At 47.6% G+C, this 13483-nt stretch overlaps 1 protein-coding gene across 1 annotated transcript in view; it reads right to left on the bottom strand.

The window, feature by feature from the left end:
• Window positions 1–1170: 1170 nt before the first annotated feature.
• The window catches only part of LOC125487095 (plectin-like), a 29863-nt gene continuing 17550 nt past the window's right edge, over window positions 1171–13483 (bottom strand). The window contains exons 7-8 of the mRNA XM_048617128.1: window positions 2552–2718; window positions 1171–1207 (exon numbers count right to left, since the gene is read on the bottom strand). Coding sequence (XP_048473085.1) covers window positions 1171–1207; window positions 2552–2718 — 204 coding nt within the window. The remainder of the gene's footprint in view (window positions 1208–2551; window positions 2719–13483) is intronic.

Raw genomic sequence — 13483 nt, 5'->3', positions numbered from 1 at the left:
CACACACACACACAAACACACACACAAACACACACTCTCTCTCTCTCTCTCACACACACACACTCACACACACACACACTCACACAGATACACACACTCTCTCACACACACATACATACACACACACAATCGCTCCCTCACACACTTCCTCTATCCCCCCAATCTTTCTCTCAGTCTCTCTGACACACACACACTACTGGTCATACTGCTCACACATGCACATTCCCTCATATCTCTGACCCCCCCACACATTCCATCTCTCTCCCACAGTGTCCCTCATGCACACATTCTCTCTCTTCCACACACTGTCCCCCACCTCTCCCTCTCTCCTATACAACCACTCTCTTTCTAGCATATTCTCTGTCTCCCCCCACCCTCTTTCTCTCTCTCCCCATTTACATTTCATGCTCTCTCTCTCCCCCCCACCCTCTTCACCCCCACACACACTCACTCTCCCTCTCTATTTCTCACAGACTCACGCACACACTCTTTCTCTCTCACACATTCTCTCTCTCCCCACACTCTCTCTCCCTCTGACAAAAATCCAAAAGAACTGCGGATGCAGAAATCAGAAACAAAAACAGAAATTGCTGGAAAATCTCAGCAGGTACTGCAGCATCTGTGGAGAGAAAGCAGAGTTAATGTTTCGGGTCTAGTGACCCTTATTCAGAATTTTCTTCAGTTTTGAGCCGAAACTCTTTTTCTCCAGTTGCTGCCAGGCCTGCTGAGTTTTCCCAGCAATTTTTGTTTTTGTCTCTCTCTCTCTTTCACTCTTTCTCACTCACTCTCTCACATTCTCTCTCACACACATTCTTTTCTTCCTCATACAGTCTCTCACATTCTCTCTCTTACACACATTCTCTTACACTCCCTTTCTTTCAAACATATTCTGTCTCTGTCATACATACACACGCTCCCACACACCCTCTCCTTCTCACACACACACACACACACACACACACACACACACACACACACACACACACACACACACTCTCTCTCTCCCACCCTCTCTCTCCCCATCCCTCTCTCTCTCTCTCTCTCACACTCTCTCTCTCTGACACTCTCTCTCCCTCCCTCTCTCTCATACTCTCTCTCTCTCTAAGTCGATCTCGGACGTGTTTGAGTTCCATGTCAAAATAGTAAATTGAAAGTTTTAATTCCAGGAGCTCAGAGTTGCCAAGCGTGCTTAGTCAGAGAGCTAATTCTGCAGAACAGACCAGAACAAAAACAACTGATAGTTGGATCACCCAGTCAGTTCAAACACAGAGTGTTTCGGTGAAAGCAGTCCATTCCGAGCGTGCAGTAGGAGTGAGTAGTGAGACAGACCGTGCTGGGCTTACATTTCACTCAGTTTCAGAGTGGAATGGATCGAGTAGATAGAACCAGCCAGTGTCGAGTTAGAGATCTCAGGTGGCTGTGCTGGCACCTCTTCACAGAACATCAGCACATGGTTGTCAGTGTCTGTCAGGGAACCTGACGAGCTGCGCCATGCTTCCAACTGCTTCCTCCTCTTCCTCCTCTTCGTCCGCTTCACAGCCTTCAACATCTCACTGTCCCTGGCTCCTGCCCTCCCTCACTCACCGTGTAGGCAAAGCTTACAGCCTGGTTCTTGATCATGGATCTCCCTACCTCCCAGTGAGAGATCACAAACCACCTTCCAGATCCCTAGCTGGATTGAGCTGGGAGAGGCCAAGGCAGGGTGTGTCAGTGAGGTACAGCTGGGAACCTGAGTTACACACAGCAAATAGCAGAGAGACACTCAAACAATCTCAGCCTAAAGCCACATATTCCAGATCTGTCTCTCAATCACAGTGACACACCCATGAAAAGGCAGTGTATATTCATCCCCTGCCAGGTACACACCCTGTAAACATTAATCCACCCAGCATCACACTGCAGACCAACCACTGCTCAAACACCATTAGTCAGGCACGTTCAAACACTGCACAAACACGCCTTTTACATATCCAAATACCACAAGAAAGAACACTGTAATAACCTCACAACAAAAAACCAAGGGCAGTCTTCAGAGTAACACAGAGTAATACCTCAGGTCAAAATGTCATTGTGTATGCTGGTGTGTCAGCATCAATACGTGTGTGAGTGAGTCTATCTGCATGTTGATGTGTGTCATGTTGGTGTATATGTGTGTGTGTGTGTGTGTGAGAGAGAAAGTGTGTGTGTGAGTGAGAGAGAGAGTATGTGTGAGTGAGAGAGAGAGTGTGTGTGTGTATGTGTCAGAGAAAGTGTGTGTGTGTGAGAGAGAGAGAATGTGAGTGTGTGAGTGTGATTGTGCATGTATGTGAGTGAGTGTGTGTGTAAGAGTAAGAGTGAGTGTGTCTGTGTGTGAAAGTGAGTGTGTGTGTGTGATTGTGCATGTGTGCATGTGTGTGAGTGAGTGTGTGTGTGTAAGAGAGTGTGTGTGTGTGATTGTGCATGTGTGTGAGTGTGTGTGATTGTGCATGTGTGTGAGTGAGTGTGTGTGTGTGAGAGAGTGTGTGAGTGTGAGTGTGTAAGGACCGTGCGGCCCCTGAGCCTGCCTAGGTACCTGTGCCGGTGGATGACTGCGTTGAAGAGTTTGCCGTCCCTCCAGCTGCTGGTGAAGTTTTCACAGCGCAGGTCTGGGTATCCCTCCACCATCCTCTGAGACCAGAGCAGCAGCTTCTCTTTGGCTGTCATATCGTCAGACTGGCCAGTGACCTGGATATCTGAGATCTGGAAAGAAAAACCATTTGTTCATTCTCAATGACAACAGCTGAAACTAACCAATAACTAATCTGAACTCAGCTTCAATTAGAGAATATTTACAATGTAGGAGGCCATTCAACCCCTCATCATTGTGAGACTAACTCACTTAATGTCAGTGGCTGCCTTTTCAGACAATCATGGACAATGCAGTGTTAATATCACTCACTGGATAGTATTACTGTTGTAATACAGCCATTCAATATCACCAGGTCTGGCCTTGGAATTCAACTCCTTGGGATTCCACCCACTCCTATGCTTCCCTGAGAGTCAAAAACGCCATGTGCTGTACGTTGACCCACCACGCCATTAGAGAAGGAATTCCAGGATTGTGACCCAGCAACAGTGAAGGAACGGCGATATATTTCCAAGTCAGGATGGTGAGTGGTTTGGAGGGGAACTTGCAGGGGGTGGTGTTCCCATGTATCTGCTGCCCTTGTCCTTCTAGATGGAAGTGGTTGTGGGTTTGGAAGGTGCTGTCTAGTTCAGTGAATTCCTGCAGTGCATCTTTTTTTTATTCATAGAATCCCTACAGTGTGGAAACAGGTCCTTTAGCCCAACAAGTCCACACCGACCCTCAGAGCATCCCACCCAGACCCATCTCCCAATAACCCACCTAATCTACACATCCTTGATCACAATGGGCAATTTAGCATGGCCAATCCACCCTAACCTGCACATCTTTGGACTGTGGGAGGAAACCGGAGCACCCGAAGGAAACCCAAGCAGACACGGGGAGAATGTGCAAACTCCACACAGACAGTCGGCTGAGGGTGGAATCGAACCCAGGTCCCTGGCGCTGAGGCAGCAGTGCTAACCACTGAGCCACCGTGCCACCCAAATTTTGTAGATAGTACACACTGCTGCTACTGAGCGTCGGTGGTGAAGGGAGTGGATGTTTGTGGATGTGGTGCCAATCAAGCGGCTGCTTTATCCTGGATGGTATCAAGAGAGTGTTGTTGGGGCTACACCCATCCAGGCAAGTGGGGAGTATTCCATCACATTCCTGACCTGTGCCTTGTCGATGGTGGACAGGCTTTGAGGAGTCAGGAAGTGAGTTACTTGCCGCAGTATTCCCAGCTTCTGGCCTGCTCTTGTAGCCACTATGTTTATGAATTTCTGGTCAATGGTAACCCGCAGAATGTTGATGGTGGGGGATTTGTCTCTCCTCTGTTCAGATACAATCCATCTGCATCCAATCTTCCTCAGATCCAGACCCAGTGGTCAAGAATCTAAAGGCCTCCGTCCTACACCATCTTTCCAGCCACACAATCCTTTCTTACCCTCCTGCTCCTCTATGTATCTACATGGGAGTAATGCAGAGATTATTGCTTTCAAGGTCCTACTTGCCACCATCTTCCCTTGCTGTCTGGGCTCTGATTGACTATGGGACACAGGTGACTGACCCTCTCCTTCAGACTGTCCTGCAGCTGCTGTGAGACACTCCTGATCCTGGCAACCGGGAGGCAACACTCCATCCTGGAGTCATGTCTACAGCCGCAGAAAGGTCTTGGGCAGGAGCACTGCGAGGCCAGATTCCAGAGGATTACTGTGCTGAGGCAAGTTCACCTAAACAGCAGAGTTTACTGCATTGAAAGGAACCTCATCAAAGGAGGAAAGTGAAGGAACAATGTGCTGAGGGTTTAGGGAGAACATTCCAGATCCTGGGCCCAGGCCTGGGTAGCCTCATGCACAGCCACCAGCCATGCGAGGATCAAACCAAGAGATCAGCATTCGAGAAGGACTAAGGCTGGAGGTGGATTGCAGAGATAGGGAGACACAAGGTATGGGGGAGTGCAAAAAGAAATGAGAATTTTCAAACCAACTCTCAAAACCGAAAGCTAGTGGGGATTGAAAACAGGAGCTTCCATCTTCCCAAGATGAAATGGGAGGAATCTCTGCCCATTCTGAAAGGCACAGTCTGAGAAATTCATTGAGTAGGGGCGGGGGGCTGGGGGGAGGACCTGGGTGTCACAGGGTCTACATGGAAACTAGCCCCATCCCTCATATGGTGTGACCAAGGGACAAACAATAGGAGGGCACAGGGTCTTTGGGAGCACCTGGGGTAACGGTATGGGGTTGGACAGGAAGAGAAACCTATGAAGTTGGTTCTGTGATTGTAAAGATAGGGAGGGAGAGAGAAAGACAGAGAGATAGGGAGAGAGACAGACAGAGATGGAGAGAGACAGAGAGAGAGACAGCAGCAGACAGAGAGAAAGAGACAAAGAGAAAGAGAGAAAGATTGAGAGAGAAACAGATAGACAGACAGACAGGCAGAAAGAGAGAGACAGAGACGGAAAGAGAGACAGAACGTCAAAGGGAGACAGCAGAAGTGACAGAAAGAGAGGCAGAGATAGACAGAGATATATAGAGAGAAATAGAGAGCTAAGGAGACAGAGAGAGATCGATGGGGGGGGGGTCATAACAGCTTGCCCCTGTGCTGGGGGGTTTATAATGGGATCCCCTGTCCTGGGGATTTTTAATGGAACCCCCTGTCCTAGGGGGTTTATAATGGGATCCCCTGTCCTGGGGGGTTTATAATGGGATCCCCTGTCCTGGGGTTTTTTTAATGGAACCCCCTGTCCTGGGGGGTTTATAATGGGATCCCCTGTCCTGGGGGGTTTTTAATGGACCCCCCTGTCCTGGGGGGTTTATGTGATTCTCTGCCACCCTGTTTCTCCTCTGAGCTATTCTTACTACAAGTGCACAGGCAGCTCCTACACTGGGCCTACACAAGGCTGTCATTGTTGAGTTGCTCCAAGCTGGACTGTGTTCTGACTAATCCCAGTGCTTTAGTGGGGCCAGAATAAGCAGCCCCTGAAATGGTGCACACAGTAGCAAAACATGAACAATATCACAGCACCGCCCAAACAACCCAGCACAGAGTGGGCATGGGTCCAACCAGACATTCCAACATCTGGGAAAGGGGTAGGGAACCAACAGAAACACACTGGTAACAATCTGTGTTAGAGAACAGGAGACAGACAGAGAGAAGGGAGGGGAGACGGGGGAGGGCAGAGAGAGGGTGACGGGACAGAGGGGGAAGGCAGACAGGGAGAGACAAAGAGACAGAGAGAAGTGAGGGGAGGGGGGAGTGAGGGGGAGGGAAGAGAGGGAGAGACAGAGAAAGACAGAGAGAAGTGAGGGGAGGGGGGAGTGAGGGGGAGGGCAGAGAGAGCAAAAGAAGCAAGTGAAGGAGGAGGGCAGAGAGAGAGAAGCGAGGGGCAGACAGGAAGAGTGAGGAGGGGACAGAGAGAGGGAGAGAGTGAGAAACAGAGAGGGGGAGAGAGGACCCAAAAGTGAGATAGTGACAAAAACAGGGAGGGAGGAAAGAGGAGGAGATAGAGACGGAGAGAGGGATACAAAGAGCGAAAAAGAGAAAAACAGGATACAGAGAGGCAGAGGAAGGGAGACAGTAAGAAAGAGAGGAGGACAGAGAGTGTATGTGTGAGAGAGAGACCAATAGACAGGGAAAGAGGGAGATAGGAGAGAGAGTGCTGATGTGAAGGATGGAAGGAATAGGATGAGATGAAAAGTGTGTGCGACAAGGCTTGTCAGGAGCAGAAAGCTGAGTGACTGATACTTAGACTGATATTAAACACGAAACAAGACAGTGTGGAACATTGAAATGATACGTGGTCAGCATGCACATGTTGGACTGAAGGGTCTGTTTCCATGCTGTACATCTCTATGACTCTATGACATTGACCAGTTGGATGGGTGACGTTCAATGCAGAGAAGTGTGAGGTGATACACATTGATAACAGAACATTGAGAGACAATATAAAATAGAGGGTATAATTCTAAAGGGGTGCAGGGGCAGGGGGAACTGAGGGTATATGTCACAAATCATTGAAGGTGGTGGGACACGGGACAGAGCAGTGAATAAAGCAGACAGTGCCCTTGGCTTTATTAATAGGTGCATAGAGTACAAGAGCCAGGAGGTGATGTTAAACTTGTACAAGATACTTGTTAGACCCTCAGCTGGAGTATAGTGCACAGTTGTGGGAGCCACATTATAGGAAAGACGTGAATGTATTGGAGAGAGGTGAGAAAGCAGGAATAGTTCCAGGACTGAGAAACGTCAGTCAGGAGGATCGATCAAAGCAGTTGGGACTGTTCTTGTTGGTAAGGAGAAAGCTGAGAGGGAGATTTAATCAAGAGTTTCAGTAAATTAACAGAAACTGTTTCACTGGCAGGAAGGTCGGTGACTAGATAATTGGCAAAAGATGTAAGACACGGCAAATGTTTTTCACAGCAAGGGGTGTGGATTTGGAATGCACTCCCTGATAGGGGCCTGGACATAGATCCAGTTGTAACCTGCAGAATGAGAGCAATCAACATTTGGAGGAGGAATCTTGCAGGGATAGGAGGAAGGACTTGAAGAATGGAATTGACTGGGCTGTTGTACAGAAAAGTCAGTACAGACTCAGTGGGTGGAATGGCCACCCGCTGTGCTATACAGTTCTGGGTTTCTGTAAATGGCTTCCCTCTGTGCTGATTTAAGTGTTCTGTATAAATGTTAAAGAAACAAAGCTGCCTTTGTCCTGTAGAGTGAGACTGAGAAGGACGAGGCTGACGATTCTATTCCGACACTGCAACTTCAAAACTGTGCCTTTGGGCTTGTGGAAACAACACAGAGCCCTGTCCTTACAATATTCACGGCTTTGCATTGAGGACAGCAAGTTTCCAAACCAGACAACAGGAGCTTTCATGTATCTAACATCCTCTGTGTCCCAGATTTCTGCTGTTTCTAATTTTGTTTTACTTTTGAACTGCTGAGTTTGTTCTCAGTCAGGTCTGAGCCTCCAGCTGACAGTGTTTAACCACATATTTAACTCATACCGAATTTTAAACACATAGGGCAGCTATAGAGAGAACAGATCAGAGAAAGAAAGAGGAGGCACTGCCTTTTCCCTCTCCTCAAGCCGTATTTCAGACCACATTGGGATGCACCAAGTATTTGCTTTAATCTAACATTGAAACAGAGAACACTGGAAATACTCAACGGAGACACAGAAACAGAGTTTTCACGTCTGTGACCTTTCATCAGCTCTGAACTGACCTGAATCGTTAACTCTCTATATGACGCTGCGATGTGAACTGTCCTGCATTTCTCATTCCATGATCAGATTTCACATTTCCAGCATCCATCTGTAGTATTTTGCTTTAAGAAGTAATTCTGCTGTTTGTTAACCCATGATTCAAATAAACAACGTGTGCCTGTGATTGGTTGCATGACCAACGTCACCTGGCCAACATTTACCAGTGAAGTGGCTCTCACTAATGTACAAACTTGGAACTCTGCAGCAGGTCAAACAGCTCTTCAATAAAACTGATCTATCTGTCGTCTCAGCACCTCGCTGTCCCCTGCTCATCCCATGCCTCGACACTCTCATTGGTCAAAGTTGTATCAAACTCAGCCTTGAACAGTATACACCGTGTCCCAGACAGAGACATCTATCTGCTGAAAGATTACATAAGCTTGATCTCCAGCTTCTGGAACCTGGGCAGTGGCTGGAGTCACTCTGTGAGACAGAGGTCAATGTGGACAGTATGTCACACCAGGAGATGGTCACTCTGCAGATTAGAAAAATCCAGGCAGAGAGGGACTGGGTGATGACTGGAGAGTCTAACAAAACCAGGCTGGGAGCGCAGGAGTTCCCTGAGCCTACTGTACCTGCCAATCTGTATACCATTTGGAAACTACAGAAGGAGATGGCTCCTCGGGGGCGTGCAGCCAGAGCTAGGACCATGACACCAATGGTACCGCAGCTGTCATGGGATGGGGGGTGGGGGTTGGGGGGTGCGAGGTGGGCAGGGAATGAAAAACAATGGCCATATCACAGGCATTTTTGCAGCATTAAACGTGACTCCAGGACAGTATGTTGTCTCAATGACAGTAAGAACTGCAGATGCTGGAGTCAGAGATGACACATTGTGAAGCTGGAGGATCACAGCAGGCCAGGCAGCACCAGGCAGGAAAGTCAACATTTCGGGTCTGGACCCCAGTGTCAGCGATATCATGGAGTGGTCCCAGGGTATCTTTCTGGGGGACAGGGATGGACATATTGTCCACATGGAAACAAACAACACAGACAGGAAGAGGAATGAGGTCCTGAAATCAAATTTCAGGAATTTAGGAAGGAACTTAAAAAGAAAGAACGCAACAGGATTAATTGCAGGATTATTCCCATTGTCATGCACTAGCGAGCATAAGAACCTGGGGATCAATCATTTTAACACATGGCTGGAGGACTGGTTGAAGGGAGGGTCAGTTCCCTGGATCTCACACTTTGTATACTTTAGATTCATACAATCACACAGTACAGAACAGGCCCTTTGGCCCATTGGGTCCGTACTGACAAAGCTACTCTGAGTCTACACCAGCATCACCTTCCATCCAGCACTCGGTCTGTAGCTATGAATGTTATGAAACTGCTATTGCTCATCCAAGGTTGTGGGGTTTCACATCCGAACTTTTAATAAAAGGTTCCTGGTCCCAAGGCAGACTATAATATAAACATGGTGACGTGGCCCAGGAGTGTTAGAATTCAAGAAAATCCTGTGACAGTGAACTGACAGAAACAGACAGTAAAAAAGGCCTATGGCATGCTTGCCTTCATTGGAAGGGGCACTGAGTATAAGGATAAACAATCTATGCTGCAGCTTTATAGAATTTTAGTTCGACCACACATGGAATATTGTGTACAGTTCTGGTCACCACACTGCCAGAGGATGTGGATGCTTTGCAGAGGGTAGAAAAGGTTTACCAGGATGTTGCCTGGTCTGGGGGATTTTAGCTATGAAAAAAGGTTGGATAAACTGGGTTTGTTTTCACTGGAACATGAGAGGTTGAGGGGGGGAATCTGATAGAAGTTTATAAGATTGTGAATGCCATGGATAGAGGGAAAGTAAAAGGCTTTTCCCCAGGGTGGAGGGGTCAGTTACTAAGGGACACAGGTTCAAAGTGCAGGAGGGGAGAAGTTTAAAAGAGATGTGTGAGGCAGGTTTTTCACACAAAGGGTGGTGAGTGAACGGAACACGCCGCCAGAGGAGCTGGGGGAAGCAGACACAGTAGCAGCGTTCAAGAAGCACCTGGATGAATACACAATTAGGAAGGGAATAGAGGGATATGGATCCTGTAAGTGAAGACAGTTTAGTATGGAAGCGCAAAATGTATCAACGCAGGCTTGGAGGGCCAAAGGGCCTGTTCCTGTGCTGTACTGTTCTTTGTTCTTTTTTGTTCTTTGTACCTGACCAGGAGCTCTGTAGGGAGAGGCACTGTGTAAGAAGTGAAGGGCTACGTTTTCCCTGGCAGAACAGGGAAAACATCATAAAGGTACAATTCTACAGGGGGTGCAGGAACAGAGGAGGCCGAGGGTATCTGTGCACAGATTACTGAAGATGAGAGGGCACAGTGAAGAGGCTGTGAAAAAGCAGAAAGCACCCAGAACTAAAATAATTTAATCTGGATATAATGCAAAACGTTATGAAATGATTACTTTCCAGCTGCAATATTGTGTTATAGCTGGACTACAGCAAGAGTATTATTGTGTGCAGTTCTGGAACCCACATTATAGGAGGGGTATGATAGGGCTGGAGAGGGGGCAGGGGAGATTTACCAGGATGTTGCCTGGGTTAGAGAGTTTGTTATGCAGAGAGATTGGACAGATTATTTTCCTTGGAGTGGAGGAGATTGAGACAGGATATGATTGAGATGGATAAAATTCTGAGGGGCGTAGACAGGAAGAAACTTTTCCCCGTGATGGAGGGATCAGTGACCAGGGGCACAGATTTTAGGTATGAGGTAGGAGTTTTTGAGGGGATGTGAGGAAAAACCTTTCACCCGGAGGATGGTGTGAATCTGGAAATTGCTGCCTGTAAGGATGATAGAGGCAGAATCCCTCATTGCATTGAAGAAGTGTTTAGGTGTGCAGTTGCAATGTCAGATGAAAGTGAAGACTATTCTTTCACTCATTGACAGGATGTTGGTGTCACTCAATAAGCATTTACTGCTTATCCCTAACAGCCCCTTGAGAAGGTGGTGGTGAGCAGCTTTAAACACAACAGGCTGGCTCCCCCTACCATATCGAGAGTACTCAGGTAGTTTTGGTCTCCCTGATATCACCACATTGAACCCAGTTCAGGGAAGGTCCATACAACTGATTCCTGGGATGAAAGGATTCTCTTTGACCAGTCAGGTTGGTTGTCTCTGTTCTCACTGAATTCCTGAGAAGATTGAAAGTGAACTTTTTAAAACGTAAATAGTGAGGGGCTTGACAGGCTGTTCTATATGGGAGAATGTAAAACTGGAAACATTGTGTAAAAATACAGGCTCTTCCCATGAAGGTGGAAATGTAAAGGAATACTTTTTTTTGCAGAGGTTCGTGACAGAATTGGGAAGGTACAGAGGGTGCAGACAGAAACAATGGATCTGAGACCACAATCAGCCAGGACTTTATTGAAGATAAGAGATAACAAGGTGTAGAGCTGGATAAACACAGATTTTGAAGCTTGCGAAGTTCACATTGATACCATTGGGCTGCAGGGTTCCCAAGCGGAATATGAGGTGCTGTTCCTGCAACCTTCGGGTGGCATCGTTGTGGCACTGCAGAAGGCCCAGGATGGACATGTCATCTGAGGAATGGGAGGGGGAGTTGAAATGGTTCGCGACTGGGAGGTGCAGTTGTTTATTGTGAACCGAGCGTAGGTGTTCTGCAAAGCGGTCCCCGAGCCTCCGCTTGGTTTCCCCGATGTAGAGGAGGCCACAACGGGAACACTGGATGCAGTGTACCACATTAGCAGATGTGCAGGTGAACATCTGCTTGATGTGGAAGGTCTTCTTAGGGCCTGGGATGGGGGTGACGGGGGAGGTGTAGGGGCAGGTGTAGCACTTCCTGCAGTTGCAGGGAAAAGTGCCGGGTGAGGTGGGGCTGGAAGGGAGTGTGGACCGGACAAGGGAGTCACGGAGAGAGTGATCCCTCCGGAAGGCAGATAAGGGTGGGAAGGGAAAAATGTCTTTGGTGGTGGGGTCGGATTATTGAATGCTGGAACAGGCTTAAGGGCCAAGTGGTCTAATTCTGTTGCTAATTTTTGTGACCTCAGCTTCTTTCAAAGGGCAGCTAAAACTCAAGGACATTGCTGTGGGTCTGGAGTCACATGTAGGCCATATTTGAATAGCTATTTGGAGTCAGCACCTTGCTGAACAAAGAGAAAGCACATCTACATTAAACCAACGGAAGGTAAAGACCAAGATGTATTGAGGAATCGTGGGGAGCCCATTGAACAGGCTCTGAATCTAGGTCCAAGCCATAAAATAGAAAGGGAACACTAAGTACAGTGCTGAAAGCGCAGAATGAGAGATACCACACCCCCCAGCATGAACTGGAAAGCCATTGAAATCCTATCTAAGCTCAAACTTTATTAGACCAAGTAGTTACAGATCAGTTTGAACAAACTGTGAAGACAAAGGGAAGCACTGTGTCAATACCGCGTGCTAATCTGAAGAGTTCCCAAAAGATATGGACTTTTAAGAATTTGTTAGAGTTCTTTGCTTAGAATTGATGTCCCACAGGCAAAAGCCAGATTAATCGTTCGATCATTGAGTAGATGCTACTACTAGGGCATTGGATACAGTTTTAAAGAGGCTGAATTGGAGTTAATGATAGAGTTAGTGGTTATCTTAACACCCCTCAAAATGTTTGAGAGAAAAGGGGTACAGCACTGATTCACTGCTGACAGGGGCAGAAAACACAAAGCCACTGCAGCGCTACGAAAGGACCCGTAAACGCTAGCTGCAGTAAACAGTATAGCACTGTGGCCAGGACACACACAAAAAGCAAGCTAACAAACTGTCAGCAGTGTGTGAGGCTGCCCTGCATTCCAGGTTCTGTGTAAGGTTCACTGGACCTGCCTGAGCAGGAAATCTGGCTCCAGAGACACAGCCAGGGCTACATCAGTGAACAGTCAAACACAGACAGGTTCAACGGCATAGCAACAGCAACACAGAATGAGACAGAGCTGTATAAACAGAAGCATTGAAGAAGTTAACCAATGAGGCTTTCACCACAATGAAATGGGAGGTGGAGGTGTAGTGGTAATGTCACTGGGCTAGTAACCCAGAACACCTGGCTAATGTCCTAAGGACAGCGGTTCATATCCCATCATGGCAGATGGTGAAACTTTAATTCAATAAAAATCTGGGGTTGGGGGAGGGTGGGGGTGCATAACAGTTCACCATGTAAATGTTGTCAATTATTATAAAAATGCATTTAGTTCACCAGTAGGTGAGAGGGGAAAAGTTTAAGGGAGATATGCGTGGAAAGTTCTTTACACAGAGGGTGGTGGGTGCCTGGAACGCGTTGCCAGCGGAGGTGGTAGAGGCGGGCACGATAGCGTCATTTAAGATGTACCTAGACAGATACGTGAATGGGCAGGGGGCAGAGGGATACAGATCCTTGGAAAATAGGCGACAGGTTTATCTAGAGGATCTGCATTGGCGCAGGCTTGAAGGGCCGAAGGGCCTGTTCCTGTGCTGTAATTTTCTTTGTTTCTTTGTTCTTTGTTAATAGTTCCAGTGATAGTAGGAACTGCCGATGCTGGCGAATCTGAGATAACAAGGTGTAGAGCTGGATGAACACAGCAGGCCAAGCAGCATCAGAGGAGCAGGAAAGCTGACGTTTCGGGCCTAGGCCCTTCTTCAGACAAACATTTTCTGAAGAAGGGTCTAGGC

This window comes from Rhincodon typus, chromosome 2 (genome assembly GCF_021869965.1).
Source record: "Rhincodon typus isolate 14 chromosome 2, sRhiTyp1.1, whole genome shotgun sequence".
Taxonomy (NCBI): domain Eukaryota; kingdom Metazoa; phylum Chordata; class Chondrichthyes; order Orectolobiformes; family Rhincodontidae; genus Rhincodon; species Rhincodon typus.
Note: the sequence above shows the minus strand (reverse complement) of the source record. Positions and strands in the feature narration are given on the sequence as shown.